A 25,919-nucleotide genomic window follows, 5' to 3' on the forward strand; every position below is an offset into this window, starting at 1 on the left:
TCGCCGCTTATCTTTTAACGTGTGTAGGTTAACAAACATTTTATACAATTACAAAGACTGGTGATTTTAAATTTTAACAAGCAGTGTAACAGCTACATAAGAATACACACCTGATGATGGCCATTTAGGGCCGAAACATGTAGTGTGGAGTGAGGGGAAAGAAGAAAGAACTAAATTAAATTGTTACACTTAAGACGGTGTTTATCTTACACATAATGTATAAAATCTTTGTTAATTTACATACGTCAATTTGATTTTTTAATTTTGGTATTTTTAAAATCTTCGATTTAAATTTAAATTTAAAAATTTTTAAATTTAAAATTCACAGGGATACCTGCTCTAGGTCTACAGTGCTGTAGCGGCTACTTCTTGTTTTCAGCACTGTTCAGGTATTATTCTGTGTAGGCTCCCTGTGTGCGTGCCTCTGCTTATCTTTAATACGTGTCAATACGTGAATTAACCCACGAATTAAAAATTGAACATAAACCTCTGAGCTAAGGTTTTTCATTCTGGCCTGAGGTCCACTGAAAATACGGGTTACTATAAAGAAATAGACACATTCACCATTTTATAGAAACCGAAGTATTGTTGATATAGTCAACATACTTGCATGGTTTTTAGTGTATGTCTTGAAGTTTGTATGACTAAGTTAGAGACCAGAAAATGGCACTGACACGTTGGCCTCCAAGAAGTTCAGATCTAACGACTTGCGAATTTTTTCTTGTGGGGATATATCAAAGACAGAGGTTTTGTTCCTCCACTCCCTGTATCTAAAGCAACTCATCAAGACAGCTGTTGCAAGTGCTGACGAGGGCCAACTCCGGTGTGTTTGGAATGAACTGGAATTTCGCATTGATATCTATCGTGTGACAAAATGCTGACACATAGAACATTTGTAACTTAGTCACGCAAACTTAAAGACATGCTAAAAAAAACATGCAAGCATTTTGGCTGTATCAATAATATTTCGGTTTCTATAAAACGTTGAAAGTGCCTATTTATTTTATAGTAACATGTATTTTTATATTAATGTTCGTACGGAGATTCCTGTTTGAGGAGGGGCATATTTTCGCCCTTTTCTGCCCTGAAATGTCTGATATGCCGTTCTTGTTATCAAATTAATTAGAAGTGGATGTCACCTTATCGGAGAAGGAACAAACATTTCTTCGGTGAACTGCTTGGTTTTACGAATGTAAGGCTCCGTTGTAACTAATTATCTGAACTCTCAACCCCCCCCCCCACNGAAAAGAAATATTGTGTAGGCTTATGGCAATGCCACTGCCATGTTTGAAGATGCGAGTGGCTGTCACGAAGTAGGCTTTTTGAATGAGAGATTTTATTTGCGCACCCAACTCCGCTAAATGCCGGTTACAAATACTTTCTGGGCAAAGCTCGAAGTGTTAATTAACATATTTTTTCTTCCTACATACTGCGGTCGACCGATGTTTGTTCCACTCTGCAGGAGCTCCAGACGTTGCGTGTTAGGACATCCGTGCTTGCTTTCAAACTAAACACTAACCGCCGGCCTCTCTTTACCCCCAAGAAGATTCCTGGTACTCATTTCTGTTAGAGGCTGAGTGAACCCCAGGGCCATAGTGCGGCTGGAAGGATTAGGTCAATTGAAAAAAAAAAATCCAATTACCTCATCGGGACTTGAACCCGCGACTTTCCGGCTTGCTTTTAGATAAAACGGAATAAAACAGGTCCTATTTATGCCAAAGAATATTTCTAGTGTCTGCAAGCGCACTCAGAGACGGTGAATCAGAGGACAGAGGGCGCTGTACGAGTATATGTGGGATGTGATCCTGCGTGGCTTTTGTTTTCAGTTTCGTGTGACGTATTAATCCGATTTTGAAATGCCAAAGAGCACGGACATTGACCCAGGTTAAGAACATTCCGCACGAGAGCTCTTCGTTATACAACTGACATACACGTTTCAGAATTAGGCCTGTTTACTGTTTGTAAGCATATAGAGACAAGTACGCCACGAGCAGTAGACAGAAAGGGGGCATTTTCCTTACACTTTTCTCTAAGGAGGAAGAAAACTGTTGAAAATACAAGCAATCGGACCAATCCAATCAGCCAGCCCAGTTTGGACGTTTCTATCTGGATCCCCCTCAGCAGCAATGAGGTTTCTAACTCACAGAGATCTGCATGACGCGACAGATTCTTCGTGCGTTTCCGTAAGGTTTTACTCCACATATGGCGCACGCACGCACGCACACACACACTGCTTGGCGACCTCGTTCACCTGACCTTTCACCATTAGATATTTTGTGGGGCCACGTTAAAACCATTTTCACGAAAGTCATGTTCTTCGAATTGACGGCTCTCAAATTTAGTTCATCATGAAAGGTGACGGTTTCATTGAAGTGTGTTAACTTTATGAATTGTTCTTTTATATGCCTTTTACAATTTGTTTCTACGAAGGATATCCGGAAAGTAAAGATACAAATTCCGGAAAATATTTGTAAAGCATTTTTTTTTGGAGGGATTCACTTGTAACACTTTTAGAACACACCTTTATTTACATTTCAACACAGTCACCATGGATCGCAATGCACTTCAGGAGCCTGGGAATGAGTGCTTTTATTCTAGCATCGTAGAAATCTCCCGCCTGCTCTCTTAGACAGGAGAACAGTTCTCAACACTTCTGGATATTGCTGATGAAGTTCATCGTTTGTCAGCACGAATGTTTTCATCAGTGACAACGGATGGCCTTCATTGTGAACATCACTTCTTCCCACTTCAAATTCACGTCACCATTTTGCCACATTTTGCCTGTTCATAACATCTTCGCCGTAAACAGAAACAAATTGGCGATGAATTTCAGCAGCAGTTTGTCCTTCCTCACGAATTACTGCACGAACCTCACATTTGGCAGGATTTTGAATCAACACGGCCATTTTAAACACAAACTGCGAGCACAACGTTGCCGAGACTGTGGCCGGCGAACTCAGCCCTGTCATACGGTTCCTATCTCACACGGCAGCACTGCCATTTCTGGCAAAAATAATCCCTTGCATTTTTACTGGACTTGTATCGGACATACCTCGTATCTTCTGTTGACCCAGCGTGTTTTGCTTTGTCATCCAGGAATATTATATTTCAGCATCTTGCTGCACCGAGGTATAACTTACAGTCTTGTTTTCCGCCTGTAATGCTACAATATTGATTTAATAATATTAATTCACACTTAATTCAATAAATGTTCGTTAAAGGTTTAAAACGTCATTAAAATTATAAAAATACACGTATATGTACATTTGCTGCTCATGCTACATGTTTCAGCTGCATAGGGCCGTCTTCAGGTAACACATCCTTTACAGGAGTCTACTGCACTGCGCACTTGGTCAAATTGTATTCATTAAGACACCTCGCCGTTGTCATTATTATTTTTTTAATTCTGATGTTGTAGGAAAATTTTATAGGATGGTTTTCTTCCTATCTTATATATTGCATCCGGTTTATGTCCCATTGAGAGTGCCGCTCTCATAATTGTATGTATTTGGTGCTGCTTTGTGTTCCTTGTCATCCAGACATTTCTGTGACTGGTGTAAAGAGACACTAACGATTGATATTAACTTACTTTTATCCAAAATATATGGTGGGCAGGGCATATAGTACGAATGGGGGGAAGAAGAATGCATATAGGATATTGGTGGGGAAGCCAACATAAGACACCACTGGGAAGACCAAGGAGGAGATGGGTGGATAATATTAAAACATATCTTAAGAGGGATAGGATGGGGGTGGTATGGACTGGATAGATCTGGCTCAGGATAGGGACCAGTGGAAGGCTCTTGTGAACACTGTAATGAACCCTCGTGATTAAAAAAACTCTGGGATTTTCTTGAATGGTTGAACAACTATTGACTTCGCAAGACGTCAGGCTGATACAGAATGCTGAAATGGGAGTTTCGTGTGATTTTTCCTTCAATATTTTCACATTTACGAGTTTTATTATAACCCTCATAAAGTGCTGCCCTCCTCCCCCCCCCACTGTAAATTATTAAGTATGCGTCAATGTCCCTTGCAGTAATATTCGTATTGACAACTTCATGCAACCCTTGATGTGTCGAGATAGTTCGGTCTGACGCGAAATGCCTTTGTTGAAGGTCATCACGCAATCCCATATGTTCATTGATATGAATGTGACAGCACTGCTTGCGTTTGAGGTTATATTTACTCATTTTGTGTGATAATTAGTGTGTGTTTATGGAGTGGAAGTAACATGGCGGCCGCGTACGTTTCTGCTTTCTGGCGCTGTTTTTCAAGGCTCAGAATGGAAAGGGCGCTCATCTTTGGATTAGTTTTTGTTCGACATTTCTGTTTTCACGTCATCTAGACCGGCTCTGGGGCCCACCCAGCCTCCTATGCAACGGGTACCGGGGTTAAGACGGAAGGGGCGTGAAGCTGACCACTCCCCCATAAGCCTTAACGGCGCAGTGCTTAATTAGTTAAGCACAGGAACAGCATTACTTTACTATGCTTTGCTTTTCCGTTTCTGGTATAAATTTACAGACTCCTGGGACTCGGAGGCAAAATATTCTGTCTGCATTGCTGGGAAGTATTTTAAAAGCAAGTCTCATCATCTCTGCCTTAAATACGAAGGTAGCATGTTTCTCCGAAACGTCGGTATCCACTTGGAAGACTCCGCGTTTTGATAACCCAGAAACCGCACCACAGACACATCGTCGCATTCAATGGTAACCACAGTTTGGAGTTAACGCTTTCTTGTTCCAGTGACCCATTTTACAGCACGCCAAAGGCAATTCTTTCTGAACCTGCTCTCACGGTGTCTTTCTTTACGTAGAAAGTTACGGTAACGGTTCGACAAGAGGCACCATTTTTGGACTGTGAAAATTTCATCGAGGTTGAGGGCTTAAAAAATTAAACGTAATAAATAGAACAATATTTTTCAAATTACTTCCCAGGTAAGTGTTACGTGTTACTTCACCGCAACGCCTCCCCCCCCCACCCTCCCCAAACATAAGAAAAATTAAACCTACATCCTAGGAGTCGGGATAGCGTAGTCGGGTATAGCTCGACGACCTAGGGTTCGGAGTTCGAGTCCCGGTACGGGCAAGAATTTTCTCTTCTCCAGGTCATCCAGAGCGGCTCAGGGGTCATGTTGTTATTATCTATTGTAGGAATTTAAGAAATTTGACATTGGGGTCACCTCGAATGACACATCGAATGAAAGTAGGTGTAAGAGACTTTTGTCCATAGCACCCACACAGTTTGGGATAATGCGTTCGAGGTTATATTCCTTCAGACGTCTTCATGACGTGATGTAGAGTTAAGCACAGGGAAATAAACTGAGCGAGGGATGGGCGAATTGGATAACGAGATGCATCTCTAAATATTGTCACGTGTAGGGGTTTTGTGCATGACTTATAGACGGGCTCTGAATTGAATGATCGGATTTATTGACACCTTACACAGAACTCGGAACTACAGACAATTACAACGCTATCGCTATTCTACACACTTTACGGTTCACCGTCACACACGCACTAAGGTTCTCAGTCTTCACTAGTCGTATCCTTGCAACGGATTTATAATAGTCTTACTGTAACTTCAAATCACACATGAAATCTTCTTTGCATAACCTAATTCCTTTCTTGCCATTTCTGCAGCTGCCAGCTCCGGAGATTGGCTCAGTTCAGTTCCTCTGCTCCCAAACTCATGTCCTGGCAGGCTGGTGTCTCAATTTCCTCTCAATTGAACTCTTTATTATAACAACTTTGCACGGACCACGCGGGAAGGCGTGTTTACAGCGCCGTTGCAAAGCAACGGAAGTTACTCGATTGTTACTTGCATATTCGTTACCGCGGGGATGTGTTTACCGAGCCTTTCCCAGAAATGGGCGTCTATTCTGACTTCTCTATTCCGGCTTTCGGGCGTCATGTTACAATATTTTATTTAATTAATAGCGTATTTGGAATCTACTCTCGATAATATGGAGTAATCAGTAAATTTGCTCTAAGTAGGCGTCTTGAGTAGAGACGCCATCCACTGACGATATTCTGACGGGTCCTGTAGAGGAATGGTGATGGTTTTAATCTTCGTCATCTGCGGATTGTGGCAGGTCAGACGGCCACTGTCTCCTCAGCCTTCTTTTTAACGTTTGGTGGGTTGCTTATTTCTACAACTAGTCTGTTATTGTGTTCGAGTGTACTTTGATGGTAGAGTGTTGACAATCTATGTATTTCTTCTGTGACGAAATGGGATTTGCAGATCACTGTGGATAGTAAAGTTGGAGACATACCAAGGCGCTTTAGTTACTGAGCGCAATAATTTGTATTGAAGTCTTCGAATTATTTTCGTGTTTGATGGTTTTGTACAGCCCCATTATAACTTGGATTTACGGGCCAAAAGCCGTAAAGTTTAAAATGAGCTTACTCTCTCTCTCTCTCTGATGGGAGGAAAACCATGCAGATTTTTAAGATTCCTGAGAAAAGAACACTTAGAAGACCAAGTGAGAGATGGAAGTATTATTGAGGAAGCAGGTTCCGGTAATGCGAATCGGATGCAACTGGCCCAGGACTGAGTTCCCCAAGCTTTGTTCTTATCCATGTTCAGCCTTCTGCCTCTGACATTGCGCGCGCCTGCACACTGGGTTATCGAATAAGGCTGTGTTACACCGTAAATGGAAAATCTATGTTTGTGTAATTCAGTTCTAAAATATCCCGCTTGATTCACTTCAGTGTGTGTACAGATGTGTTTCGACTTATGTGATAGTTATTTCCCCAAGAAACTTCGCAGTGGGTGATATAATTTTGCTCTTCTCCCCTTGCATTTCGCCGCATCAAACCCCAACAGTACACCTTACTCTCCCTTTTCCCTGTGTCTCGATTGGTCAGCAAGCAGTTCGCATTAAAGCGAGCGGGAAACATAAAAGTTGAAGATGTCCCTGTAACAGGCCATGGAGGCCCATAGTGTTACGAGACGTCGAGGCTCCCACATTTTCTAGACAATTGTCTCACAGATGGCGGTGAGGTTGTCAGCCTTACACGCCAGCCGCCCTTTAGCCCCATGAATATTTCTGGTACTCATTTCTGTTAGAAGTTGAGTCCACACTAGGGCCATAGTGTGGCTGGAAGGAAAAAAAATCCAATGACATCATCGGGAATCGAACCCGCGATTTTCAGGCTTGTAGTATAGTGCCTCAACCAACTACACTGTCGCGTAGCGAGCGGCAATAATTGAAATTGGACTAAATTCGCTGATCGCATGTGGCGAGCAGTAGCTGTACTTTGAATGCTGTTCACGCAGATCCAACACCGTTGCAACTAATAGTTTGATGATGGGTTTCGGTAGAGAAATTCCTTCCTATGTTCAAGAACTGGAATGTTGCCCCAGAAGTTGAAAAACGTGCCGAATGATCGCCGTTAATGTAAAGTGGCAAGGAGCTTGGCGTTATGAATGAATGTTTGTCTCCCTACTTACGCGAGATGCCGGGAAAACGTTACTCTCAAGGCCGTTTTCTTTTTTGTTCCCGACGCGCTCGAAGTATTACACTTCAAGTTCAAGGATCTGCCCCCTCTCCCTCAGTCCAAAGCCGTTATCCCGTTATTAGGACAGCGAAAGTGTTCACCTAACCGTTCTCTGCTTTTTGCATACCGTCTATTCCTTTCGTGAATCTCAGATCGCTTTATCCGAAGTAGACTGTATGCAATTACTTTCCTTTTGAAGCACAGTACTTCTAGATAGAATACTGTCATCTGGGATGTGGCATTGTGTAGTCGGGTGAAAGTTTAACGTTTTGGAGGCATTGCCTCCATCTTCAGGGTAAGAAACAAAGCCCTGATCGCTTATTTTTCAATCCTGAAGTGCGTTCGTCCGTAACGTCGCTAAATGTCTACTAGACTACATATGTTGCATCCAAAGCGGTTAACAGTCTTCATATCTACCGTTCAATTAGCTTTATGGAGCTGAGACCTTCTTGAGAAGCCGCCAGTTGTGCAGCTACTCAAGAACTTCTCAGCATTTTATGGAACCTGAAGGTTCCTTACCGTGTTCACAAGAGCCCTCCACTGGTCCCTATCCTGAGCCGGATCTATCCAATCCATACCATCCTATCCTCTCTAAGAACCATTTTAATATTATCCAGCCAACTATGTCTTAATCTTCTTAGTAGTCTCTTCACTTCTGGTTTTCCCAACCCAATATCCTATATGCATTCCTCTTTTCCCCCATTCGTGCTACATGCCTTGCCCATCTCATCCTCCTTGACTTCATCATTCTAATTATACTTGGAGAAGAGTACAAGTTATGAAGCTCCTCATTATGTAGTTTCCTCCAACCTCCTGTCACTTCATCTCTCTCCGATCCAAATATTCTCCTCAACACCCTGTTCTCAAACACGCTCAGTCTTTGTTCCTCCGTTAATGTCATAGACTAAGTGTTAGACACTACAGTTAGTTGTAACACAATCCTATTGTAACTATAACACTTCTAACTACGAACAACAAGAACGGTTTAAAGGTTACTGTAACTACACCACATAAAATGGAGACTTCACTTCTGACTGCTTATGACTTCTGTTTGTGTTCTGTGATATTCTGTTTCTGTTGGTCAGTTCTCTCCCTGAAGTAGGTTCTGGTCAAACTGTATGGAGGTCACATTCTTCAACAGTGGCGTTATCGCATCCTTCGTTGTAACTGTGCAGTGGAGGTTCATTGTCATGAATATGATCTTTCAATTAGTTAAAGTTAACATGTGTGTATCAAAACCCTAGTAACCGAAGTTCTATAGTTGCCTGTGTTACCTAGGAAATGTGTTTACTGAGCCGTTGCCTGGCTGTACATGTTACAGACTTTCAACCGCCTGCCACGGCGTTTTCAACTTTAATCCTGGGAACCAAGGTGCCCCAATCATTTTTTGTGGTCCTGTCGGCATGTACACACTGTACAGTATATCAGATGTGGCCAAACTGTAGCTTATGAGTCGCATGCCACTCTACTGAACCGTTATAAAGAATGAGTCCCTTTTTTATGAAAGGATATTTGATGCAAGGGAAGCAAGTAGCTCAATATGTATGCAATCGAACCCACATCTGCTTACCTCTGAAAATTATAACCTGCAAATCAGCTTGCCACCTGTTTCAGTTGGTGTCTCGCGTGACTTAACTCTTCAATGCCTGAAGACTGAGGCAATATTTGTCTCACAAATGTCAGACTCTCTCCGAACCACACAGTGTTACAACCCCAAATATTATATTGTCCAAGGAATGCTCTGTCTTTGTGGACCCATTGAATCCTACATACTTTTCCCTGTTTATAAAAAGCTGTCACTTGTCTCTATTCTGGGCCATATGAATCTGCCCATGTGATCACCCTTTGGTTCTCTGAGGTAGCTTCTAATATAAAACCTCGCATCTTCACCTAAGTCTCCTAGCAGTCTCTTCCGAAAAGTCTTCAGGCCAAAATTTTATTATATGCTTGTCTTTCCCATGCATGCTGCATGTCCCACACACCTCATCATTCCTTGATCTGTTCGCCATGATACAGGACAGTTCTGTCTTCTGGGATATACTGCCATGCAGTCCATCTAAAATCAAACAGGCAGCAGGCAAAGGTTTGCTTGGTGCCTGCTTATGCTAGTTTCTTGCTTGGCTTACTCTTCAACCCTGAAGATGGAGGCAAAATGTTCGTCTGAAACATTCATTGACTTTCAGCAGCCTATGCGGCGTTATATCCAAGCAGATGTAACTCTTCATGACTATTTCTGTGAGAACTTAGTATCTCTTAACCTTCCAGTTCCCGTAAATAGTATCTTGCTTTGCTGATATGGGGGCCATTTTCCTTCTATTTATCACAAATTAACCTCTCGAAATTAATTGCTCACATTAGCAGAAAATACGCCTGTTTCAATACCTTGGATAAGGTAGTAGGAGAAATCACAGACTCTCTGAGCTGTTCAGAGTGAAACTATACAAAAAAGTTCACTGATATAGACCATTGAAACAAACATTTTTAAAAAAGTTCAACTGTTAAGTGAATTTGCTGTCAACAGTTCCAGACTGTCATGAAGCGTGGGAGTTCATCTCTCTTTGATATCACAGGGTTCAGATACTTCAAGTTTTATCTCCATACCAGATTCAGGAGAAGTGAAGTGCTTGAATCGGTAAAGGAAAATAAGAATTTATAGGCATCATGTTTGAATTTAACAAAAGCTTGTTTAAATTAAGTGAGAAGTTCATGTCCGACAAATCAAAGAAAGAGAACGTATGGTAATTCCATTTATAAGAAATATCTCTGCCTCACCTCCACACCTTCAGAAGGTTGACAAGATGCAAACTTGGGTTACATAATTTTAATTAATAAAATATTCTCTCCTATATCATTTAGTGCTAAAGTCAAGAATGTATGGAGATGTACTTCCACATCCCCTCTACACTTTCAAAGTATGCAGCTTAGGCACAGTGACCCTCTTAATTAATGTCACATGCCAGAAGCGATGAAAATCCACAAGAAGTCTCAGTGACTTGTCAGATCCTGTGTAGGAGCGCACTACAAGCAGATTCATCACCATGAAATTGTCACTGTGAATATTCTAGAATGTGTACATATGTTTACATGTCTGCCTGCTGTTCTATATGATCAAACTACACGTAGAATCTATGTGTAATGCATGGATCTACTGTTTTGGAGAAGCAAAATATTGACTGATTGTTTTCATTGCAGTGGTGACTGGGGCTACTGATGGTATTGGGAAGGCGTATGCTGAAGCTGTATGTATTTCTTCTTCATTAACTGTTTACAATAAAATTCCACTAGGTCTCCTAAATTTATTTAATGAAAAGAAACTGGTTCAGGCATTTTATTTGTGAAAGATAACAGCTGTGAAATTATGAAAGTTCATTGTAAACACATACTGGATAAATTAGTTAACAAATTTATACTCGTATTTGACAGAAGTTCAGTGGTTATGCATGTTAATAATCATACTCAGTGGTTAGACCCAACATGACTTACTCAGTTATTGGAATCCAGTTTGTGAAATACAGTAAACCATGTGAAGGTGAGATTGTCATTGTGACGTGAGAGGCTTTTACTGTGCTGTATTCCTACATCATCCCCATCTATTGGACTTTATGTATTTTACTGATTTATAGAACAGATGTGCACAGCGCACATCTGAGTCATGAATTTGTTCACACTTTTTAAAATATTTTTTTAAATAAAAGGTAAAGCTATCCCTGTAATAGGCCGTGAAGGTCCAAAGGTTTGTGAGATGTTGAGGGTCCCACATTATCTAGACAATCAACTCATAGATGGCAGTGAGGTTGTCAGCCTTACATGCTAGCCACCCCTTACTCCCCCCAGGAAGATTCCTGGTACTCATTTCTGTTAGAGGCTGAGTTGACCCCAGGGCCAGTGTGCAGCTGGAAGAATTAGGTCAATTGAAAAATTCAGTCACCTCATAGGGATATGAACCTGTGACCTTCCAGCTTGTAATGTAGTGCCTGAACCAACTACATTACTGCGTGCCGCTTTGATTCAAATGCATAAATTAAAAACATACAAGTTTATTTTAACCTCATGGTCACTGAAAGTAGCTCTAATGATATGTGTTTTATCAAAATGTGTTCAGTTGAATTTCACATCATATTTCTAGAACATTTCTGAAATCCTACAGGCCACATTTGATTTGTTATTTTGAATTTCTTTAACATTTCATTTGCATCTTTTCCATGTTGCTGCTTCATCTATTCTTCTCAAACTCTTCCCATTGTTTTACATCATCCGTTATGTTTTCACTTACCGTGCTAAAATGAGATGCACTGTGCACATTCACTTGTAGTGGCACATCTCAGCTATCTGTGATGAGGTACAACAATAAGCCTTTTGCTATTTTCTTTTAACTGTCTGACAGGACATAATTCTTTCCATTTATACCCATCACAGTAACTTTCTGTTTCATGTCTGAATCTGAGATATGCCCTCATGGATATATAAATAGAAACAGAAAATCCATACATGAAGATAATGTTTCTGTTGTTATAAACCAATTTTTCATTCTATTGAAAACAATATTTGTATTCATTTTTCTGTTGAGTTAAATTGAACAGTTATGTATCTTGGTTTCAGCTGGCTAAGCTGGGGATTGATATCGTCTTGATTAGCCGAACAAAGGCAAAGCTCGAAGCTGTTGCTGCTGAAATTGGTATGAACAGCTGTTATTTAACAGCAATTGGTTATCAATCTAAATCCCATAGAAGAAATGTACTCATGCTAGCCACACTTGATTCATTGTCATCATCAAACTTACATTACTTTTACATTACATACTTACATTTTCTCCATGTCCAATAAGCCCTAAAAATTAAAATAAAAATGACAATCAAATTCATGAATAAAAAAATAACTGAAAAAATCAGAAATAACGACCAAAAGTGCATTAGTGAAAATTCACATGGAATAACACACCTGATCCAAACAACAGCTGACTGAAGATTGACACTGGTAGCTTGACAAGGGTGAAATGGGGGATGGTAAAAGTATATTGCCCATCTTCGGATCGAGAACATTAGGGTTATGAAGTTCTTGGAATTTTACTATAATAACTTTTTTTTTAAACTGTTATTGTTTTCATTGTTATTGTCCTTTTGTGAAAAATACAATTACACAGTAATTCTAAAATTTATGAGTCAGGATAGTGTAGTTGGTATGGCAACTGGCTACTGGCTCGATGTTGGAGGGGCTGGAGTTCCGAGTCCCTGTAGGGTCAAGAATTTTCTCTTCTCCATGTCATCCAGACTGGCTCTGGGGTCTACCCAGCCTCCTATCCAATGGGTACTGAGGGCTCTTTCCTCAGCGCAGAGCGGCCGGTGCGTGAAGGTGACCACTCACCTCCAACTAGTGCCGAAGTCAAGAAAATGTGGATCTATACATCCACTCCCCTGTACAACTTCATGATGTAGTGCTTAATTAGTTAAGCACAGGGACAACTTTACCTTTTACCTTCTACTTCTAAAATTTATATCCAAAATTTTTTTTATTAAACTTTTTTTCTTACTTCTTTTCAACCTCCCCCCACACTCCTATAGCACACCTGTGAACACTTTGCATCACGCCAGTGTGCCGCGACAGTTGAAGTAGAGTATGAACTTGGGTCATCTCAGAGGGATTAAAATACCTTATCTGTATTTACACAGTGGCACTGAAATGGTGGCCTATATATCAGACAAGAAAATGCTGGAAATTTAGAAAGGATTATATGCAAAAGACAGCATACATCAGTTACTCTTATACTGGAACATTTAAGTTTGAAAGAACTTAAATGAAATTAGCTGAAGATTTTTTCCAGCAGCTTACTTTGATATCAGCTATACCGAATCTTTGTTTCCTGCTACCAACTGGTTACTTTAGTTAGAACTTTTAAATCTGGCATTAAATATGGGGGGAAAATAGTTAAAATCAAGACTCAAGTAAGTTGATTGCAATATCCTAATATGTGGCTTAAAGTCTACAGGTAAGTAGTTACAATATTGCCTAGGACCATTGATCTTACATTTATGATTTTCCTATCATGTATCGACTGATGTTCTGTAATATATGAATTTCATTCTGTCATTATATGACAGTAATAAATTAATCGTTGAGGTTGCATTATACAGAGTGTCCCAGGAGGAAAGGTCAACATTCTGGGAAGTTATTGTATCACTCGTTATAAGCAAAAAACTATATATGTACATGTCCTATTCCAAACACTTTCCAAGATAGAGCTATTTCACTGAACAGTTCCAGAATTGTTAATAAGAAAGAGATATTACATACTGTTTCTAATACTGGTATATACTGTTCAAGTGAAAAGTTGGTACAGTTTACTTAGTGTAATACATTTTTGAAAATTCCGTTATCAGCATCAGTGCACTTCGCAACACACATGAGAATAGCATATCAGCACATAAGCATATTTGGCATTTGTGAAGATGTGCGGCATTTTTCACGACACTCCTACAATGTCACTATCAACAGTGACAACGACCAACTGATGCTTCACACATTATGGAAGGCAAGGACAATACTGGGCACCAATTCAAATGCTGTAGAGTGAAATAGCTTCATTTCAGAAAACATCCGGATTAGGATACATTTACATATACACTTTTATTTTTGCTTAGAATGAACAATATTGAACTTTCCTCCTGGGACACCTGTATAGGTGAATGCAACACAAGACAGAATGTGTTGTCATGCAACTCCATAATGCCATATGCTGATTCTTCACATTTTGTTCACAGAATCAAAACACCACGTCAGTACAAAAATCATTGAAACAGACTTCACTGATGATTCTTATGAAGCATACCATACCATAGAAAAGCAGCTCTATGGATTGGAAATTGGTGTCCTGATAAACAATGTTGGCATGACTTACCCTTACCCCGAGTACTTCCTGGAACTTCCAGATCGAGGTAAATTATATTCACAGATCATCAAGTGCAACATCTGTTCCGTGACCAGCATGACTGGAATCGTTTTACCCCAGATGGTTGAGCGAAAAAAGGGTGTGATAGTCAATGTTTCATCAGTTGCGGCTATTCTTCCAGCCCCTTTGCTGACAGTTTATGGTGCATCTAAGGTGAGTTCATATGTTGATAATTTTATGCAGGGGTGTGAGAACTTATCCCAAAAGTGGAGGGTAGCAATGCCACTGGGGGAGGTGGGTCACTATTAGAAATTTTTGAAAGGAGATTAGGCTTCAGGAAAATTAAAGAATAATCATAATAGAAGAAAGGAAAGATGTAGAAGTACATAAAGAAGTCACTTTGACTTCCTATATCATTGACATGTGCAGGACACTTTGTGAACTGTGGGTGATCAGATGGAATTAACTGAGCAAAATGTAAATGAACTTGGTGCTGGACTTCATTTGTATTATATTCCTTATACATCGTCTTGTTTAAGAAAAGATTCAGGGCATGCAAGGAAGCATTGTGAAATCTGAGTTGGAACTGTCACAACTGAAATTTAATATTGCAATTACTTGCAAGTGTATGTAACAGCAAAGGAATGATGTGGGCCAAAGAATGGGGCAAGGAGAAGTAACTTTGTATCATTGCAATTTGATAGAAAAACAGTTAACAGAGCACACATTTCATCATGAAATGTGAACTAAGTTTGAAAATGTTATCGTTTCTGTGCTTCTCTCTCCAAGTTTATTTGATATGATTTTACAGATTTGTACATATCTGTACATCATCCATATTATGTAACTGTATTTTTTATTTTCTTCTGTAACAATATGTCATACTACTTCATAACTGCGACTGCATAACTGAAAGTATGTAGATTTACTTGCTGTTTTGCCTGTTACCAGTTTTCTGCCCACTCTCCCCCAATTTAAAATTCCAGTTTTGGGAGTCATCAGTCCAAACTGCAACAGATGGATAAAATAAACATATATTCCTTCTGTGAAAATGAACAGCTTCTGACAATGTCTGTTGTTATAAAGGAAAAAGAAATTGTTCACAAATTATTTTATGAAATACTATTGAAAAAAAAATAAAGCTATCCCTGTAACAGGCTGTGAAGGCCCATAGGGTTGTGAGATGCCGAGGCTCCCACATTTTGTAGACAACTGGCTCACAGATGGCGGTGAGGTTGTCACCCTTACCTGCCAGTCGCCCTTTACCCCCAGGTTAATTCCTGGTATTCATTTCTGTTAAGAGGCTCATTCGACCCCAGGGCTATAATGAGGCTGGAAGGATTAGGTTAATTGAAAAATCCAATAATCTCATTGGGATTCAAACCCACAACCTTCTGGCTTCATGTTTTCAGCTCCAGTTTGTCACAAATAGCCTCCTTAATTTAGTACTGTGCTGTAGCTTTGAATCACTCTCTTTGTATGTATTTTGGTATTTTTTTCATGTACATTTAAGTTAAATTCTGAGGTTTACACATTTATAAATGACCATGAATCACAGAGAACTGTGGAAATTTGTTAGCTTTGATCAGATCCATTTCTTCTAGCAGCCCTTTAGAATTCCATTCAAAGATTCTGACTCCAGAATTTGTGTTGTTAGTTTTCTGTAGATTCCAAATTCCAACTTGTTTAGCTTTTTAATAGTAATATCTAAATAGTCAGTCTTGTTTTGCCTCTCATTTTAAATGGGGAACTTAATTTTATGATATACTGAGTTAGTTTCATTTAAGGTGTGCCCAATGTTCATATTTTGATGTCATCAACACCTGTAATCTACCTGCCCACCCACCCCCCCACCCCCCTCCCTGCCTATCTTNTCTTGGACAGCTGTCACCCTGTTGCAAGGCCGCCACCAACACCCAGAACAACATGAATACATAATAAACACATACAGACAGTTCATGCTTTAGACTGTGTGTCCACTGTGATTAACTGTTGTGTTGACTGAAATATGAAATAAATATTTGTATGTACACGATGCAACAGGATGCAACACGTAAAGACTGCATTATTATATTTTACAGATTTTCATTGAAAAGTTCTCGAAGGATCTTGCGTGTGAATATTCCAAACTTGGAATTGTCATCCAGTGTATTGTGCCAGGATATATTGCTACAAAAATGAGCAAGATCAAGCGTTCCACATGGATGGCACCATCACCTGATGTCTATGTCAAGAGTGCTCTTCGCACAATTGGAGTTCAGCAGTGTACCACTGGCTACTTCCCCCACACTCTGATGGTAAGGCATAGTGTGAGGAATTTCGTAACAAACTTCAGTGGCCTCAGAACATCTATTTATTGATGAAAATTGGAAAAATATTAATCAGGTCTTACAAAATATACCATTTCTGTATACTGGTATTCACATGAAACATTTCCTTAATATCTCTTAATCTGTAGAAATAAGTTGCAAAGGAAATATAACCTGCAGTCATTGTGGAAAGAACTATTTTTTTGGAGCTGAACATGAGCCAAAAAAAAATGATAAAATGGATTTCTGCACTTTTCAGCAGTTTTCATGTGATGTTAAGAGTTGACAGATTACCCATCACAACAGAACAAACATAACAAATAAAAGAACATCAGCAAACAGTGATTATGGCAGGCAAACTATAAGAAACAAGAACCTTAACAACTGAACGGCAGAAATAAAAGAAAAAAGAACAGTAATGGACAGAATTTGAAATTTTCCATAGAAAAATGCAGATTCTTACAAAATCTTTAAACAGACTAATATCATGGTCACACTCAGGGTAAATAATGCTATTTTAACAGTCTTTCTGCAATGACTTAGTTATGGCCACGTGATGAGAGTCACTTTTTAACTTAACTACATTCAGTCTTATCTGATATCAACACATCTGTGTTGAATATAGGGCCTATATTATAGGCTCTAGTTAACTTTAATGATGACAGAATGGTCAGCATCTTCCATAGTAGATGGAGTGTATCTGACAAAGGCCTTAATAACACAGCTCCAACCACACCAGGATACAAACTCAAAAAGATTAAAGCAACAATATTAACCCTTTAACATTCAGAAACTACACATTACATTTTTCTTTTGTTCCTTTTGTATAGAACCTCTGTGTTCAAAGAAACTTGCTGACTTTCTTAGATTGTGTTACCACTTTATGAAGAATGTAAAATTTGGACTCTTGGAATGATTTAAAATTTTACTAATACACTTAAATTGTTGGGATGCACAAAGCATAGTGATCACATAAGCCTACATCTTCCCTTAAGAAAGAAAATTAGGATGAAAATAAGGAGCCATTTGAACATGTCTGTAAATTCTAATTTGAATTAAGTAGCTCAAATCTGACAAGTCAGTCTGCATATACACATTCATAATTTTTATACTTTGAGAACACGGTGTTGAGCAGAATATTTGGACCGAAGAGGGATGAAGTGACTGGAGGTTGGAGAAAACTGCATAATGAGGAGCTTCATTACTTGTACTCTTCTCCAAGTATAATTAGAATGATCAAGTCAAGCAGGATGAAATGGGCAGGGCATATAGCATGAATGGGGGAGAAGAGGTTTGCATATAGAATATTGGTGGAAAAGCCAGAAGGGCCACTAGGAAGACCAAGATGTAGGTGGGTCGATAATATTAAAATGGATTTTAGAGAGATAGGGTGGGATGGTATGCACTTGACTGATCTGGCTCAGAATAGGGGCCAATGGAGGGCTCTTGTGAAAAAGATAATGAACCTTCAGGTTCCATAAAATGTTGGGATGTACTCGAGTAGCTGCACCATTGGTGGCTTCTCAAGAAGGGCTCAGTTCCATGAAGTTAGGCAGTAAGAAGTTTTGGAATATGTGTGCTTTATATTGCAGGTTGGAGCACTAAACTTAATGGACTGCTTTTCATCTTCATTTGGTGAGTGGGTAATTGTGCGCACTATGGAGAACATCCGAGGCAGAGCACTGAATGCACGTCAACAGTAATGCAGCATTAACAAACGTAAGTGGCCATATAGGAATTGAGGTTCTCACAGTGGTGGATATGAAGAATTCTGTCTTCTGGGACATACAGCGCTGTATAGTCAAGTGAAAGTCTGTTATGCTGTCTGCATTATTCTGGTTTTGTGTTCGGCTTATTCTTCAGCCCTGAAAGTGGAGTGCCATGTTCCTGCACACCATCACTTGAACACATGCTTTCCATCCTAGAGGACAGAACTCTTTCTAATGTCCAATTTCGATCAGATATCATCCAGTTCTTGTACCCTTGAACTAATGATGAAAATATCATATTTCTTACTTTAATTTAAAAATTATAAATTCTATAAATAGGCAGAGTTTATATTAGAAAATCATTCAAAATATTACTTTAAAACTTTCCATAACTTTGCAGTATTTATTTCACGGTTAATTTTGTTAATATAATTGCATGCCACAGTTTTCTTTTGAAGGAATAATTACTTTTAAGAATGGCAAGTTATATGATTGTATAAGGTTGATTTTCTTTTGAAATAGAAACAAAAAATAAAAGTCATCCTTGTCAAAGGAATTCTGATTTCAACAACAATGTATTTTCTATGCTGTTTCAGTAAACATATTTTATTTTGTTCTAACTGCAAAAATGTAAACATTAGCTTGGATCTTATTTTATGCAATAAGCTACATAAACAGAAAGACTTTATTTTTTTGTTGTGTTAATTCTGATGAGGCAGATTAAGTTTGTTACAAAGGGAAGTTATCACTTCAATTCATTCTAATGTATTACAAATCTTTATTAAGAGATTTAGTCCATGTATGAAATCTGAATAAGGCAGCTGTTCCAATTTTATTGAGTGTAACAGATTTGTTGTTTGTGAAGTGTTAATGTTGTTGCCATACTTAGTGCTAAGTTTGTTATGTTCTCATGCAAACTGAAGTCATAAAGTTAATGTGATATCTTGCTTAAACCAAACCCCACTCACTCATTTGTCTGTTAAACATTCTTTGTTATTTTAAATTATTTCAAATAAAATATTTGTTTCCATTCTGACTCATATATCCTCTAAAGTGTACACAATGATTACCCATTATGGTATGGAGGCATGTCCCCTTCCCACCAAAAGTTTTAAAAATATCCAATGGTCTTTCAGTTCATCCAGAGAAATGCCATGAGTACTATTGCTCACAAGTTTCCCACTCATGATTCAGTCATTTCTTATTCACCTCTATGAAACTTGTGTGCTCTTATCATCAGACTGGTCAGATATTTTAAAGTTACAACCCCCCCCCCTCCAAATAGTGTGATGAATCGATTTTATTAACAGTCATTAACTTAGCAGAAAATGTAAGACCTACAAGTCACAAGCAATCTTCCTTTCATTCTTGTATTAATATTTGGATATCAGTGACAAGCTGTTTGGCCAGGAACCCCTATTATTTTATTCACTGCTATATACATAACCTTTGCAGCTGATCAAATATATTTTCATGTGGATGTAGGGTTTGGATTGATAATTGGATTAACTGAGCAATTATAATTCCTAAGTACAAATAATTATAACACTTTCACTAGTTTACACCTTAACTTTATCATCCCAGGATTTTTGCCTCTGATATGCTGGGTTTCATCTGTCAGTAAAGTGACTGGATATGAAGCTGAACAAACTGGGTTCAATGATCATTATAGCAAATATTTTATGTTCCTCTCCACATTCCTACTTGAACTGTGACAAAAAAAGAAAACTAACAGGTACTGTGGGACCTTACCCACATTGGCTTACCATTTTCCTTCATCTGCTCTTGATGGCTAGGGCTGGTGAACCTTTACCTTCATGCCTCTACTCCCCCACACCCCTCCACTTAGGCTAATTTATTATATTTACCCTTAATAATTTCAGCTTTAGGGTGCAGACAGTGAATCCCCACATTATATAATTACATGCAATATGTTCTTAATTTCCCTCTCACGAGTTAAGAAATCTTCCATTCTATTTTGAAATGCCTCTGCTGTTCTCTGGAAGTAATGAGGTTTAGTATTCAAACAGTAATTTCACAACATTATCATTCACTGAATTTCAAAATCCTGAACAAATGGGCTACCCTGAAATGTAGGGGTACCTCTGTGAGTAGAAGCAGAATTATGCCCGTCTGTCAGCACTTTCAGAGAAAACCTCATGATCATTAAAAGTGACAAAGGTCACATTGGCACCAAGGGGAAACAGATTTGATGCCTTTATGATTCAAGAACAATTGCAAGTTGCACTTGCCCATATCACAAACAAGACTTCTGCAAATGCTTCTGACAATGGTGCGTTTGTTGGACATACCATATCGAGTTGCACAGGAACTACTTTGTAGAGGACAACACACAACAGACAGTGCATGCAATATTCACAGAGAAAAAATTATAATCCAGAAACTATCTCATCACACCAAATACTTGTAAAATGCATATGACTGTAGAATATAAGATACAAAGAAACTTCACAGTTTTGTTTATTACATTATAAATAGAAGTGCATTACTACTACTATTCACTATTACAAGTACTAAGAAACAACCATTTTTAATTTAATAATATAAAACCAATACTTAAACAAAGAAAGATAAAATCTTCATTCTTTAAATCATTTGGCAACTGAAGCTTCCTGTGCTTAGTACTGAATGCAGGTTGCTGTCATTCAGTTTATATGAATCCACTTCTGTGAATCACAACACATCTGACAGGTGCACAGCCATTAACTGGGCCAACAGAGGATGATGGAATTGACTGATAACTAATGATGCCCCTCTCATTTCTTCTGACGAGGAGCATTATCCAGTCCTCGGATATAATGCTTGGGAATGTGGTATTTTCCTGAGAAGAAACCAGAAAATAAATTCCATCAATACTTGATCACCAAAAAAAAAGTAACAATTTTATGTTATCAGGCATGTATACACTGCAGAATAGAGGCAACAATATTTCCCTGTCTCTCAATGTGTAGGGAATCTTTACTTGTTACAGAACAACAAACAGCCTACTGGCATATACAGCATGTCCAGTTTTCAAATTGCATATTTCTAGAATTTAATCCCCTTTCGAAACCATAAGACTAGAATAAAATACTATCACGTGCAAAGGGGTTTGCACGTAATTTATAAGACAGGTTCGGGATTGGATTATTGGATTTATATATATTCACAACTCAGGACTGCAGATAATACAGCACTAATGCTGATCCACACACTTTGCAGTTCATTACACACGCAGTAAGATTCTCATCCTCACTAAAACTTCAAATCACACATGAAGTCTTCTTGTCACAGTCTACTTCCTTTCTTGCCATTTCTTCTCAATCACCTTAGACTGCCATCTCCAGAACTTGACCCATTTCTTGACAACAACTCTTCTTCAACTGAAGTCAATTTCTGACAACTAACTGCTCCCTTGGAACTTCATGTTATATAGCCTTGGGGCGAGCCACACAGAAAACACAATCTTCTATTGTCCCATATTGTTTTAGGTGTGTTTACTGATCAATTGCATAGCAACAGATGTCCTGTTGTTGTGGGAATGTGTTTACCAAGCCGTTGCCCAGCAATGGGTCTATATGTCACAATATAAATGCCATACTTCTCAGCTTCTAAATTTGTTACCCTGAAGAAATCTCTTTCTCATACTGAAACATTATAAAATACATGCTTAAGCTTTATGCGAAAGACACAAACACAAGGAAAAATAACATGGTAAAGCACATAGTTTAAAAATATCATCTTGCACTTCAGTGACTCTTTAATGCAAAACCTGCATTTCTTTTTGAAAAGATGTGACTGAACAGTCAAAGGCTGCCACATGAAGCTCATTCACTCCCTTTGCATCATGTAAAACTGGAGTCTGGCTTGCAGCAGTGCATGCAAACTGATGAAATAACAGATTCCCAATGTAAGAAAAGGGGGCATAATTCTACTATCTTGAGTCATTCTGTTAGTTTGGTTCAGCAGCTGTAGCCAGTCAATCCCACCTTGCATTTCTTCCTGTAATGTCTTTCCCTTTCTCCCGATTTTAGATGTGGTACCCTCACATGCTTCCTCTGGACCAATCACTAACTTCTGTCCTCCTGGGACATGGCACTAGATACTTGTGGGTTCTCCAGACACTTTCTCCTTCACATATGTCTAGCATGAAAACATGTAAAATTCTCTTCTGGTTTGAGTGACACTGTGACATTGCCTACCACAGTTTTAACAACTCAAATTTTTGACTAAGTTGACTGGACATTTTTGGAGCTGGGGAGCTCTTTCACATGGCTGACTTATGGTTCCTGTGAGGTTATATTCATTATTATATTACATGCAGTAAAGTTAAGTTTTCTGTGTACATTTCTTGTATGCATGAATAGTGTGTGCCAAAGAAAGGTAATGGTTTACTGCACCCCCGCCAATTATACCTGCCCTATTCTGGACTGTTTCAATTTCTTGATGATGTCCGTGGTGAAGTATGGAATCCACTTCCCTTACTTTGACCTGTATTCTGTTCCAGTCCCACTTGTTATGAAATGATACATTCGGCTCAACATTCAACACAAACTCCAAGAAATAACACATCAATACCCAATCATGGAAGATCCCCTTTATACAATATGCTGTAATTCACACATCCACATACAGATAGTATTAATACTGACAAAACACACATAGTACACTAAAACAAAAGACCACTTGCTAGCTTGTGACCTACTACATAACCTGTGTTGATGCTTGATAGTCTGTTGCTATGGTAACTGCATAATGACTATGCTTACAAAACTTGGTGGAACTAGACATTCCACTAAACATATATCTATGACTTAATTTTTCTGAGGCAGCACCATAGCTCAAGCAATTAGTTGCTGGCTTCCCACCGCGGCGGCCCGGGTTCGATCCCTGGTCTGGTTAAGTGGGATTTGTGGACAAAGTGGTGCTGGGGCTGGTTTTCTCCAAGTACTTAGGTTTCCCCTGCCAATCTTCATTCCACCAAATTCTCCATCATCATAATCAGCCAGGGCAGGCTACAGTAGGTCAATCAGTGGCTGCCGTGCCGAGTGGACCAAGTTGGACTCCCCCCCCCCCACCNCCCCCCGCTAAGCGAATTTTAATTTTTCTCTGGCTGGTGAAATCGTTTAACAGTTTAACACTTCATTTCAGATGACATCAGAAATTCTCCCACACAGTGACCTGTTTTAATGCACAAAACCTGAGGTTAATGTTTCCATTTCTGCATGCAGCAGGCAGATCTGATTTTAACAATACCTATTAATAGATTTCCAACAAAGAGCACTTGATTTCCCTGCACCAAAAGCTGCTGGCTTTTCTTGCCTGGAACAGAGCTGATGCTTGTACTAGCTGCTACACCATGCTGGCATTCTCTTGCAAATTCCTGAATGTTGATACCATAAAGCTCCAAGTTGTTAATTAAAGTCACCTGCAGAATCCACTTCAATGTAAGAACATGAATAATTACAATAAACATTAGAAATTCTACTTAACCCTTAGCTAGGCATGTTGGTACATGCAATATATCACTTTTACTGGCTGTAATATGACAACACTACTTTATGCCTGACATCTATTGCTCTCCCAGTGTCCATTTTGCATTTTCTTGACTGTTGTCCAAGGAACATGTGATTGCTTTTAGTGCAGATGGACAATCACCCGGTAACACAATTGAAACAACAGATTTTTGGTGAACTCAATATGTCATATGCTTGTCATGTTAATAATTTAACCTTTTAAACTTATGGAGACGACAGTCTGCTACCAGTTCAGAAGGTGACAGTTCTGTAAATAATAAATATTTTATTTGAAGGGAATAAGTTTGCAAATGGCTGCAAAATCATTTCTGCACCAGCCCTAAACTAAAAATAAACAAATTATTAAAATCTTTCCTGGTCCAAAGCTTCCTTCAAGACAAATCAGAAATTAAATATCCATATTTTTCAAAATAATTCATATTATGATATTATATGATATTGTGAATCACTAAGCGTAAACAAGCAGCAGTTCAATTTTGAAGGAACCAACATGCAAATAGCATCAGGGGATGAAATTCTGGTTATCTTATAGGGACCAAGAAATGATCTCACACAAACCTTCTAGAACTGTGGAATTTGGATGGAACATGAATAAAAATATTTACAATGTGTAAGAGTTTCCAAAGAGGAGACTGAACTCGGGTAATGCTTCCTACCATTCAGTCCAGAAGCTTTTGTCTTTTGTTTAAAAACATAGAAATTAGAACATACAGAACTATAATTTTGCCTATGGTTCTGTATGGGTGTGAAATTTGGTCTCTGACATTAAGCAAGGAACATAGACTGAGGGTGTTGAGAATATCTTGACTGAAGAGAGATGAAGTGATGTGATATTTGAGAAAACTTCATAATGAGGAGCTTCATAACTTGTACTCTTTGCCAAATATAATTAGAATGATGGAAGTCAAGGAAGATGAAATTGGCAGGGCATGTAGCACAACTGGGGAGATGAGTAATGAATATAGGATACTGGTGGGAAAGCCAGAAGGAAAGGGGCCACCAGGAAGCCCAAGATGTAGGTGGGTGAACAATATTAAAATGGATCTTACAGAGATAGGATGGGATTGTATGGATTGGATTGATCTAGCTCAGGATAGGGACCAGTGGAGGGCTCGTGACATGGTAATGAACCTTTGGGTTCCATAAAATGCTGGGAAGTTCTTGAGTAGCTGCACAATTGGCAGCTTCTCAAGGAGGACTCAGCTCCATGAGTGAGTGATGTTTGACTACTCCAGTGTAACATAATATGATGTGATACATATTTTCATGTTACACATGTGTACTCACCTTCTTATTTCCCTTTCTCTTTCCAACCTGGATATCGACTGGGTCCAATTTTCCCTTATGAGCAACAGTCTTCTCGCCAGAAAAATACATCTGATAGGAATGACTCATTCGTCCCATGATCAGTCCCATCAGATCTTCCCATGAAACTGCTACAGTATTTGGATTTTGGACAGCTGCTTGAAGCACTGCATTCAGCCTCACCATGCTAGGAAACAGAAGTGTAAAGCAACTTGTAGCATACGCTAGTCTTTGAGCAACTGACAGAAACCACACATTAACAATTGGCCAAAGAAAATATTACAGGAATTATATTCTTCTGCATAACACATCACAGTTTAAGATATATTTGTCATCACATAAAGAAGATATGGGTACAAAAGTGAGTGTTACAGGTTTAACTGATGTTCTGGTAGAGACGAGCCAGTACACTACCGCTGCAAACAATGACTGGTGCACATGTGATGAGAACTGGGGCATTATTGTAAAATCTATGCAAAGAAAAGGGCAAGATATTTTGACATTTTCATGGCCACAAAGAGCAGATAAATGCCATATTCCCTTTGTTTACATTCTGTGGACAGTCCCAGCACCATCACTATATAGGAGTGCAGTGCACTACATATAGTCATGATGTTGCTGTTACAGATATTGTCTGCAAGAACTTTCTACAGTACATTAGAAATGAAAGGGGG

General features: G+C 39.0%; 2 protein-coding genes across 2 annotated transcripts in view; one reads left to right on the top strand and one right to left on the bottom strand.

Moving 5' to 3' along the window:
• LOC111871100 (very-long-chain 3-oxoacyl-CoA reductase-B) overlaps positions 1-19,439 on the top strand; it is a 26,985-nt gene extending 7,546 nt beyond the window's left edge. The window contains exons 2-6 of the mRNA XM_023863898.2: positions 10,695-10,741; positions 12,102-12,177; positions 14,258-14,598; positions 16,467-16,682; positions 18,287-19,439. Coding sequence (XP_023719666.1) covers positions 10,695-10,741; positions 12,102-12,177; positions 14,258-14,598; positions 16,467-16,682; positions 18,287-18,397 — 791 coding nt within the window. The 3' untranslated portion in view covers positions 18,398-19,439. The remainder of the gene's footprint in view (positions 1-10,694; positions 10,742-12,101; positions 12,178-14,257; positions 14,599-16,466; positions 16,683-18,286) is intronic.
• The window catches only part of LOC111871098 (eukaryotic translation initiation factor 2D), a 15,258-nt gene continuing 8,620 nt past the window's right edge, over positions 19,282-25,919 (bottom strand). Inside the window, exons 4-6 of the mRNA XM_023863891.2 lie at positions 25,228-25,432; positions 23,660-23,831; positions 19,282-21,245 (exon numbers count right to left, since the gene is read on the bottom strand). Coding sequence (XP_023719659.1) covers positions 21,181-21,245; positions 23,660-23,831; positions 25,228-25,432 — 442 coding nt within the window. The 3' untranslated portion in view covers positions 19,282-21,180. The remainder of the gene's footprint in view (positions 21,246-23,659; positions 23,832-25,227; positions 25,433-25,919) is intronic.

This window comes from Cryptotermes secundus, unplaced genomic scaffold, assembly GCF_002891405.2.
Source record: "Cryptotermes secundus unplaced genomic scaffold, Csec_1.0 scaffold250, whole genome shotgun sequence".
Taxonomy (NCBI): Eukaryota; Metazoa; Arthropoda; class Insecta; order Blattodea; family Kalotermitidae; genus Cryptotermes; species Cryptotermes secundus.